The sequence below is a fragment of the Thrips palmi genome, unplaced genomic scaffold (genome assembly GCF_012932325.1).
Source record: "Thrips palmi isolate BJ-2018 unplaced genomic scaffold, TpBJ-2018v1 HiC_scaffold_15, whole genome shotgun sequence".
Classification (NCBI taxonomy): Eukaryota; Metazoa; Arthropoda; class Insecta; order Thysanoptera; family Thripidae; genus Thrips; species Thrips palmi.
This window is the reverse complement of record NW_023144624.1, coordinates 12,310,491-12,321,376: the sequence shown is the minus strand read 5'-3', so window position 1 is coordinate 12,321,376 and position 10,886 is coordinate 12,310,491. Positions and strand designations below refer to the sequence as shown.

The following is a 10,886-nucleotide window of genomic DNA, read 5'->3' as shown; positions in this document are numbered from 1 at the left end:
GTGCTCGCTAGTCGCTGCTCGCGGTACTGTACTCGCGGGCCGCTGCTCTCCTGAGAATATCGCCCCTTCGCCTTCCCTTTCCTAATGGCTCATCAAGCCGACACACATGGCCCAGCCCCTCGCCCAGCTCTAGGGGACAGGACGATGGTTACACGACTCCGGCCTCGGCCCCGCCCGCACCCCACGTTCTAAATCACGGCAACGTAAAGCCCCAGCCAGAGACACGGCCTCGACGGCCACCTCGCGCCTCGCGCCGCCACAGCCAGCGCCACCAGGAGGCGGGACGTGGCGGGACGCGACGGCGCGGGTGGCGCGGTGGCGGATAGGAAAGGACTCGGCATGGACCCGTCACCACCAGCGGGACCTGCGTCAGCAGCGACCCCCTCTCCCCTCCCCACCCGCGGCCCCGCCAGGGCCCCGCCAGGCCGTCAGGGCCCCGCGCGGTACCAGAGCCTCGTGCGAATGCGGAAGCTGGGCCGTGGTGGTCCGTGCCGCGGTAACGCCCTGGCCCAATGAATCCCAATGAATCCCTACAAGCGCAAGTTGGCCCCCAAGTCGGCCGGGCCGGCGGGCGGAGCGGTTCCTTAAATTGGAATCCTTGGGCGGCGCGGCGCGTCCCGGCCGCCAGGCTCTCGGCTCCACGCGCCAAATTGGCGTTGCGCTGCGTCGCGCTAGGCGAGGGCAAGGCCCGATAGTGCAGGCCGGCACCTGCCTGCCAGCCTGCCTGGATGCGTGACGCGACCCATCCTTGTTTTGCCCATTTGAATACACGTTGCCAGCGACTGATAGCAAATATTGCCTCATGTTGCGAGTGGCCAGTCGGTCGCGCTGATAAAAGTGTAGCCGGTGACAGCCGGGATGACGGCGCCGGGAGTCACCGCCTCGCCGCCGCCGGGGTTCGAACCCGCCGCCGCTGGAGAAGGTGGCGGAAGGGGTGGGACCTTGAAGTGGCCGGGCTATCATCTTGTCCCACCGCGGGGCAGCGCGGCGCAGCGGGCCGCCCTTCCCGCCAGCCTCGCGAAAGGGGGTGGGGATGGGGGTGGGGGCACGGCCAGGGCATCGACCTCCCTCTGTAAGCAGTGTGGTAGTGGCAGTCCGCGTGGTGGCGGGGCGCGGCGGGGCGCGGCGGGGCGTGGCGGGGCGTCCCCCAAAGGTCGCGACACCGAGCGCCAAGCATCGCCAAGCGAATCAAGTGGACAACCATCGCGGGGGAGGGGCGGGGGTAGGCAGCATTGGGCGGGCCACGCAACGCGGAAGACGGGAGGGAGAGCGGGCGGGGGCGGCTTGGGGTTCTGGGTGTCAAGTAAGACTACGTACCGAAAGACCAAGTCCACGGGAAAAAAACAAAATAACTTTGAAGCGCTTTAAAAGTAGGGCCAGGCTCTGATTCATGTTTGTCGGCCCGGTAAGAAGCCCACGGGAGGGGAGGATGGGGAGTGGTGGGGGGAGTGGGGTGCGGGGCTCTGGCAGGGTGGCGCTATGGGCAGCCCGCGTTTGATCTGCACCCTTTGTCCGGCACCGAGATGTCGGGAGAGCAGCGGGAACGCGACGCGACGACGCAAGACGACGCAACCACCACCATCAACATCTTCATCATCAGCGCTCCCACGCTTTAAACCGTACCAAGTACTTTGAGCATATGCAGGGGGACACACAATTTGGCTCCTTATGCGGTGAATTACTTAATTTGTAAATTTGTTATTGTTTTCCTTTTAAGCTTCTGCAAGCTCAAAATGCTTTTTGTTATGAAAAACCGATTTCCTTTGCAAGGCTGGAAATAGTTCCGCACCTGGTGGATTAGTCACCCGTCCCGTGGGCCACCTGCTCATAATCGTCCGCTCGAAATCTTACAAACTTTTTTATGCCTTTGCGAATAAAATTGTATGTTTGGCGAATTTCGAGCATACATTAGCTGATAAAGAAAATTCTTTGCAACTTAAGCATAAATCTTTGTACAAACACACCATGGTTTGTATATGGTGTTATATATAAATTTTTTTCTTTATACAGAAGGTAAAAATTCTTCCTTAGGTGATAATAACCGCGTGCATGTCGTCGTGAAGGTCCTGCCCCTGCGGATAAAACGACGCGACAGCCGTTGTTTGACCATGCTGCTTCTCGAGGGGCCCCTTTGGTGGCCGTCTCCGGCCGTTCCTGGACGTGGTGCTGCAGGCCGTCGGCGTGGTGCGCTCGGCGCGCTCGGGGCGTCACGGAACCCTTATCGCGCCTGGAATTCTGTTTGTCGAGGCGCGAGGCGTCGAGGCGCTGGCCGCGCCAGCCGCGCCCTGCACGTGGACGCGTTCGAGGAGGAGAAGCCCGCCCTGATAGTGCAGGGAGGCCCGCCTCGGCCCGCCGCGGCCCGCCAGCCGGGATTGTAGGCAGGGGCGTAGGGCACCGCCACCACCGAGCCAGTGGCGGAGCACTATCTGTCTCAATGCCCCCCCCCCCTTCCCCCCACCCGGCCCAGTCCTCGCCCCGCGTATTTGGACAAAACGAAGATCATGCGCAACAGATATTGAGAGGTTATTCAACTCAAAGATACCGAAATCGGGCCGACGCCGCCGCTCGGTGGACGCGGCGAGGCGGCCGATGCATCTCGGCTGCTTTTTCTTATTTCCAGAAATCACCACTAATCGGTCAAAGTTTGAAAGCGCGGCGCGTCCGCGGCGAATCCAGGCAACGTCCAGCCGAGGCGGCGAGGCGCGCGGGCCGTCCAGTGTGGTGCCGATGCACCGCACTGGAATGGATTGACAGGGGCACCCGGGATGACGCGGTGCTGCCAGACTCACCTGATGTGTCGGTGCAACGCCGGCTAGCTCGCGGCGGCTTGCTCGGGGAGGGTATCCAACACACAATAAAAACCGCTGGTGTCACTGAATCACTCGAAGCACCTGTCACTCTCCGTCACCAAGTCACGGAACGCTTCCGTGCCCCGCCTGCTCGCCGGCGGCACAAACGACACTTTGCACGATCACTGGGCACAAAAACCGGCACCGGCGGGGTGCGGGCGGACGCACTGCATGGCGAGGACGCGGAACGCGGCGATCGCGGTGAAGGCGGCCCGGGCGGACTCGGGGCACCGCAACACGTTGACACTGCACCACTACACTGGCGCGGCGGGGCCCGGCGGGGCAGGACCGGCGGCACGTCGAGCAGCACGGGGCGGCAGTGCTATCGCGGCACCGGCGCGGCGGACGTGGCGGCGAGGCGGCACAGCCGAGGGCGTAGCGGCGCCATGCGGCAGGACGCGGAGTAGCGCGGAGCGGCGGACGGACAGTGGAAGGCACAGCCTGGGGCCTGGGCACCGCGGCCTGGGCACCGCGGCCAGCCTTCCCTGCCGTTCGTTGCCTTCCCTCCGCGCGGGGGGGCGGGGGCGCGAGCGGGGCGCGGGGCGCGGGGCGCGCAGCGCGGACCCCCGAGCCGAGCCGAACGCCGCGCAGCGCCGGCCGCCGAAGTGGCCCGAAGGGATCCGAAGGGGACCGAGTCCTAGCCGAGAGGGGCCGAAGGACGCCCGAACGCGCAGCCGAATCTTTGGCGCGCACTCGCCGAGGGCGTCGCGCCGGCGTCGCGGTGCCGCGGGGTTGGGGCGGCGCCGCCTGCTCGCGGGGTGGCGTAGGCTGGCCATGCCGCCGCGTCGACAGCAAGGGCTTCATCGGACTCCGGCTCACGCTTCGAGCGCGCCGCTGTGGTCAAGTCCGCATCTTCGCTCAGCGAACCGCCCTAATGTTCCATGCGGAACTACACCTGCACTGCAAGATATCGCCGCCCCAACCTGTCCACACCCCAGCACCACCACTGCCAAAGCCGTGAGCGATGGCCCGCTGCGTTCCGCCGGCTTGGCGGCGCGTCGTGGATGGCGGACGCAGTGACGTCACAAACTTTGACATTACGAGTCGTTCACCCCCCTTGTTGCCGTGCCAGCCGTGCCAGCCGTGCCGGGGAAAGGGGTATTGGCAGACAGGTAGCCTGGCAGACACGCAGCCCACGTCTTTAAAAAGAGGCTTAGCGAAGGGGGTGCTCCTCAGATGACCTAACTCTCAGTTCACCAACCCAGCAGAAATAATGAAAAGAAAAATAGAAGAGAAACGCGCAGCTTGTTGTAAATCGCTGCTCCTAAAAGCGTGGGTGGTCTTTAGATCTTTTTGTTTCGTGCCCTGACTCTGGTGTATGATTTGAAAAACCCGTTTGGGAAGAGGCTGCAAGACTCGAAATTCGAGATTTTCATTAAACGTGAGCAGAGGCACCGCAAAATTGGTTGAAATGGTTTACGAAGAGGTAGGTCAAAAACTGACTGAGTACGTAAGCTCGTTTTGTTGTTGTTATTTTGCTCTAGTTTTTATAAAGACAATAAAGGTGCTTTTGAAAATGACGCTACAGGGCGCGGCTAGTCTCGCTAGGTCTAGCTGGCGGCGGAGGCTGGGAGGCTGGAGCCGCTGGGGCACTGGAAGTGGCGAGACTAGAGCGCGCTGGAGCGCTGCACTTTCACTCTCGGCACAGCGCCGCGCACCGCGCTGCGAATAAGGCGCGGGCTGCATTCGGAGTTGGCTCGGGAGTTGGCAGTCGGAGCCTCCAGTCCGTCCCGATGGTCTTTATTGCTGTGTCGTGTCAACAGTGTGTGTTTTCAGAGGCTGGAGCTGGAATTGCACTCGCTCTCCGACATCGACGTCAGCCTTCAAGTCAGCCTAGTCCGCGTCCTGGTTCCTGGACAGGTAGCCTCTCTCGTAGAACTTGGCGGGCTCAAACTTGACGCCGTGCCCGGACAGGAGCCCCTGCATCCCCTCCAGGATTTGGACGCCATAGCTCCCCGCCGGCGCGCTTTCGCTGCCCGAGGACAGCTCGCCGTGGCGGTAGAACTGGGCGGGGGCGAGTTGTACGCCGAACAGGTCGTCGACGGCGGCCTCCCGGATGTCCGAGGGGCCCATTGCCAACACGCCCCGGGCGGCTGGTTCGTCGCTGTCCGCGGACAGCAGTGTTCCGTGCGGGTATAGCTGAGGTGCAGCGAGGTCAAGGGTGAACATGCCGCTGACGCCGAGCGCCTCGGTGTCCAAGCCCACCAGGGACAGCAAGTCCGTCCGCCCCGTCCACGTGGCGGACTTCGAGGACAGCTCCCGGTCCGCACTGCTGCTGGTCCGGGCAGGCTGCGGCACGACGGCGGCCTCGACGCGCTGCGGACCACCACTCTGGAAGGCGGGGTGGCCGTGGTCTCGGTGCAGGCTGGCCAGGTACTTGCCGCCCTCTGTGACGACGTTCGTGGTGACGAGCGTGGTGAGCTTGTCGTGGTAGGCCTGAGGAACGACGAGAGACCATGGACTGAGAAGTGTAGCGTGGCGTTTGGAAGGTTAGAACGGCGTGGCAGCAGCGGCAGCCCGCGGGATGGCCTCCGAGAGAGAGCGCGGGAGAGCGCCGTGAGGGTTGGCCAGCCTGCGCGCGCGGCGGTACGACAAGCGGCCTATCTCCACGGCGAGCGCCGGAGGAGTGGGCCAGCCTGCGCGCGACGCTGCACGATAAGCTGCCTACCTCCGCGGCGCTGGCTCTCACAGTGCGAGCAACGCCGTGCCGTTACCTTGGTGACGATGTGGGTGAGCGTGTCGTGCAGGATGTCGTTGATCATTTGGCCCAGGGCGTAGCCGCTAAGCAGACCCTCCAGGTTCAGCTGCAAAAACAATACAATATTGATCCACTTCTACACGGCGGTGTATTTCTACGTTGTGTTCCAGGTTCACAAGGCACCTCGATCTCGGTCAGGTTCCAGTAGGGCAGCTTGAAATCCTTTAGCAGGATTTGGCCCTCGTCCGAGATGCCCAGTTCTACCGAGGCATCGACTTCCAGCTCGGTGACTCCGAATCTGAAATGAAGTGTCAAAGCCGCCGTGAACGAGAGGACAGTCCGCTTCCAGGTGTTCACCGATTATGAGAGATTAGTTGGGATTAAACTATCGCCCCAACACTGCCCTCCACCTTCGACACCTACGTAACCATAATGCAGACAGTGAGTGGCGCTTACGTGAATTTTCCCGCGCTATCCAGAGGCACTTGGAGGGGCTGCAGGACGGCACCCGTCACCTCGTAGTCGCCGACGACGTTGATGGCGGGCAAGTGGAGGCTCACCTCCGCCTTGCCGGCGCCAAGCTCGTTCAGTGCCACCTTGAGCAGCCTCAGCCCCGAGACCCCCGTGATGACGATGTTGTCGGCGTAGCCCTTGGCTCTGCAGCAGGCACCAGGTCGTCACGCGCCACGCGAAGGAAGGCCAGGCCGTCGAGGCGCCTTGTGTTCGTCTCGGGATAGCACTCACCTGATCTCCTTCAAGTCCACGTCGAACTGCTGCCGTGCGACATGGAAGGGGTCGTAGGCAGCCAGCAACTTGGCCAGCAGTTCGTTCAGGTCGAAGCCCAGGGGGCTCTTGTTGTCGACGGCGACGGCCCCGAGCGGGTCCGCGACCGCCGAGGCGGCCAGGAGGGCCAACAACGCCAGCGCCGCGGCCATGCTGGTGACGCGGACGCTCTGACGGTGTGCAGGTGCGACGCGACTGCCGTTCCTTGCGCCCAGCTGCACGTCAGTATCGACGTTATCGCCAGCACGCCAGAATCCTCAAGTGGCTGCGTCAAGATACGAACCAGGCTGCCCGGCTGGCCTCCTATGTCGCTTTGTTGTGATATGACTCACGAGGGTGGAGGGCTGGAAGAGGCGGATGCTAGAACCCGTCTCGATCCCCACTAGAAAAGCGACGGGATGCTTGAACCACACCACGACAGGGCGAAACATATTATTGGGGAGTTGGCAGTTTCTGCCTTTGTTTTAATTTTTCATGACTGTGAGCTTCGGTCCCACGATCTGAAGTCCTGGATTGATGTTTTCCAGGACTCCGTGGCCCCAGCCAACCTGAACGTCGTGCCTGGCGCCACTGCTGCGGGACGCGCGTGCCTAGCTGTGGCCGCCGAGCCCCAGGCCAAGCCGCCCCGGGACGGCAGGCAACCCAACCCACCTACCGCCGCAGCGCCGGGAAGGCAGGCAGCCCATCAGGCCCCGCGATTGCCCGCGAGAGTTTCGCGCCCCCGCGGTCCGGGCCAGTCAGGGCCTGATTCTACAATCGTCTACTTATCACCACAAGTGTTTGAAGGTGGAAGGGACCTTGGTTTTGTTCTGCTTACTGGTAGTTGGAAGTTGGCAAGCCCTAGTTGTAACCCCAACTCTACAGGACTGTTAGGTGCCAAATTTAACAGCTTTTTTTTACTCTACAATTATCTACTATTCGCGACAAGTATTCTGAGATGTAAGTCACCTGTTTAAACTTGTTTTATGTAGAAATTGGAAGTTGGCAAGCCCGTGAGGTGACAAATTAATAATCTTTTTTATAGTCTACAATCATCTACTAACCGAGACAAGTATTGTTAGATGAAAGTTACATTGATTAACTTTTTTTATGAAATTGGCAGTTGGCAAGCCCCAGTTGTAACCCAAGTGCAAGGGACGGTGAGGTGGCAAATTTATAATCCTTTTATTTATGGTGGACAATCATCTACTATCGAAGACAAGTATTCTTGGGTGGAAGTGACCTTGATGAACTTCTTTTTTGAGGGGATTAGGAAGGTGGCGTGCCCCAGTAGTCATCCAAGACCCTGGAGTTTTTTCAACGGCATAGGCACACCTAATTTGTAGTCTACAATTCTCTACTAACAAAATGACTCTCAGAGTAATGTTGTTGTGACCTCCTCATGAAAGTGGGGCGCGCTAACTTCACAGGGAAGCTACAGCTCCAAACTTCTTTCTTCTCTCTTGTTTTTTCTTTTTTATTCTAGGTTATACTACTATGTCTACAATCGTCTACTAACCGTCTACAATGGACTGGTTGTTATATTTTCGTGCGTTCTTGCGTGGGGCGCGCCTACTTCACATCGACACCTGAACAGAAGACCCGGCTATCTTTTCAGAGCGATTTGAGAACCGGTGTAGGAGGCGAACTGTACCCGTCGGCGCAGAGTACCCCCGGGTGCACAACGCCTAGGGCCATAGAACCCTGGGGTACATGACGACTAGGTTCAATGTACCCAGGGGTACAATTCGCCTAGGTGCCAGGCGAATTGTACCCCGGGTACAATGCGGCTAGGCGAAATGTACCCCGGGGTACATTTTGCCTAGGCTTATTGTATCCCCCGCCGGCCGGAGGAGGATGCACGTCGCCTAGGCGCAATGCATCCCCCCCGGATACAAAGAGCCTAGGCGAGGAGTATCCCCTCGGCCGGCCGGAGGGGGATACAAAAAGCCTAGGCGCAATGCATCCCCCCCGGATACAAAAATCGAGAAAAAAAGAAGAAAAAAGGGGGGCCCTTCTCCCACCTCCGCACACAGGTCGGAGGGCCGCCTGCAACTTCGGTGGATCGGGGGAACCGGTGCTTTACAGGCGGCGACCCCAGGGGTTCTCGTCTGTATATGGGCCGGGCTTGAAGGGCGGGTTTGACAGTCTCTCTCTGCCTTGAGAGCCTTTGCTTTTCGCGGGGTGGTCTGTACCAAATGTACACCCGCTGTCCGGCGCTCTCTACCAAACATACAGCTTGTTTAAGGGCCAGCTTCAAAGGACTTATCATCTCCTCCCGACGAATCAAGGAGGACCCACCCGCGACCAATTACGGGTGGCTGGATTGACGGATCGAATACTCCGTCGCTCCAGTGCCGAGGCCAACCCGCCGAAGCGCAGTTGCTTTTTAGACACCCCAGCGGAGTGGCCAGGTGGATGTGACTCTGACCACTACGCTATCAAGCTTGTACGTCTGGCGTCGTGTTGGACGACAGGTTTGAGTTGCAGTGGAAGGAAGCCAGTCGAAAAATGTAATGAAATGATGGGAGTCGATCCCAGGACCCTACTGCCGGGACCGCACGACTTTGCCGCTCGCCCACCACGGCCCATGACAAATGGAGCGGCGTGAGGCGGGCTCTTGACGCGACAGGAATGGACCGACCCGGTCAAAATTTCACAAGAAGTTTGGAGAGTCGAACCGCCGACCTCAGCACGGAGAAGCGACGCCTCTACTCCCTAGACCACCACAGCACATGCAGTTTGTTGGCTGAAGTCACGGTTTTAAACCACACTGGGCGAGGCAGTAAAAATAATTGTTAAAGTTCTACACGGCTCCGCTCTGATGGCCTCAAACCGTTCCACAAAAGAAAGGAAATCGAAAAAAAATTTTGAGATGCCGGTATTTGAACACCGCAAATGTTACAGACGTTCGATCGCATTTGCACAGTGCGGTGTTCGAATACCGGCATCTCAAATTTTTTTTTCGATTTCCTTCCTTTTGTGGAAAGGTTTGAGGCCATCAGAGCGGAGCCGCGTAGTGCGTAGTCCCACCACGTCGGGGGTTCGATTCCTGTAGGGACATTAACATTTAATTTTACTGCCTCGCCCAGTGTGGTTGAAAACCGTGACTTCAGCCAACAAACTGCATGTGCTGTGGTGGTCTAGGGAGTAGAGGCGTCGCTTCTCCGTGCTGAGGTCGGCGGTTCGACTCCCCAAACTTCTTGTGAAATTTTGACCGGGTCGGTCCATTCCTGTCGCGTCAAGAGCCCGCCTCACGCCGCTCCATTCGTCATGGGCCGTGGTGGGCGAGCGGCAAAAGTCGTGCGGCCCGGCAGTAGAGTCCTGGGATCGACTCCCATCATTTCATTACATTTTTCGACTGGCTTCCTTCCACTGCAACTCAAACCCGTCGTCCAACACGACGCCAGACGTACAAGCTTGATAGCGTAGTGGTCAGAGTCACATTCACCTGGCCACTCCGCTGGGGTGTCTAAAAAGCAGCTGCGCTTCGGCGGGTTGGCCTCGGCACTGGAGCGACGGAGTATTTGATCCGTCAATCCAGCCACCCGTAATTGGTCGCGGGTGGGTCCTCCTGATTCGTCGGGAGGAGATGATAAGTCCTTTGAAGCTGGCCCTTAAACAAGCTGTATGTTTGGTAGAGAGCGCCGGACAGCGGGTGTACATTTGGTACAGACCACCCCGCGAAAAGCAAAGGCTCTCAAGGCAGAGAGAGACTGTCAAACCCGCCCTTCAAGCCCGGCCCATATACAGACGAGAACCCCTGGGGTCGCCGCCTGTAAAGCACCGGTTCCCCCGATCCACCGAAGTTGCAGGCGGCCCTCCGATCTCGGAGGTGGGAGAAGGGCCCCCCTTTTTTCTTCTTTTTTTTTCGATTTTTGTATCCGGGGGGGGGGATGCATTGCGCCTAGGCTTTTTGTATCCCCCTCCGGCCGGCCGAGGGGATACTCCTCGCCTAGGCTCTTTTTATCCGGGGGGGATGCATTGCGCCTAGGCGACGTGCATCCTCCTCCGGCCGGCGGGGGATACAATAAGCCTAGGCAAAATGTACCCCGGGGTACATTTCGCCTAGCCGCATTGTACCCGGGGTACAATTCGCCTGGCACCTAGGCGAATTGTACCCCTGGGTACATTGAACCTAGTCGTTATGTACCCCAGGGTACTTTGGCCCTAGGCGTTGTGTACCCGGGGGTACTCTGGGTCGGGGGGGTACACTTACACGCCGACACCGGCTACCTTTTCAGAGCGATCCGAGAATCGGCTATCTTTTCAAAGCGACCTGAGAACCGGCAATCTTTTACGAGCGATCCGAGAACCGGCTATCTTTTCAGAGCGGTCCAAGAACCGGCTAACTGACTTTTTTTTAAGAAATTGAGTTTCTTACATTAATCGATAGAACAGGTGATGCGGATTATTTTAATGTAAGAAACTCAATTTCTTATAAAAAGTCAGTTAGCCGGTTCTCGGACCGCTCTGAAAAGATAGCCGGTTCTCGGATCGCTCGTAAAAGATAGCCGGTTCTCAGGTCGCTTTGAAAAGATAGCCGATTCTCGGATCGCTCTGAAAAGGTAGCCGGT

At 59.1% G+C, this 10,886-nt stretch overlaps 1 protein-coding gene across 1 annotated transcript; it reads right to left on the bottom strand.

Moving 5' to 3' along the window:
* Positions 1-4,300: 4,300 nt before the first annotated feature.
* On the bottom strand, positions 4,301-6,507 carry LOC117640931. The gene is made up of 5 exons (XM_034377961.1): positions 6,292-6,507; positions 6,004-6,204; positions 5,731-5,845; positions 5,564-5,653; positions 4,301-5,285 (listed from the first exon to the last, which is right to left on the bottom strand). The coding sequence occupies exons 1-5, from the start codon at positions 6,480-6,482 to the stop codon at positions 4,683-4,685; spliced, it is 1,200 nt and encodes a 399-aa protein (XP_034233852.1). The 5' UTR covers positions 6,483-6,507; the 3' UTR covers positions 4,301-4,682.
* Between the last annotated feature and the right edge of the window lie 4,379 nt (positions 6,508-10,886).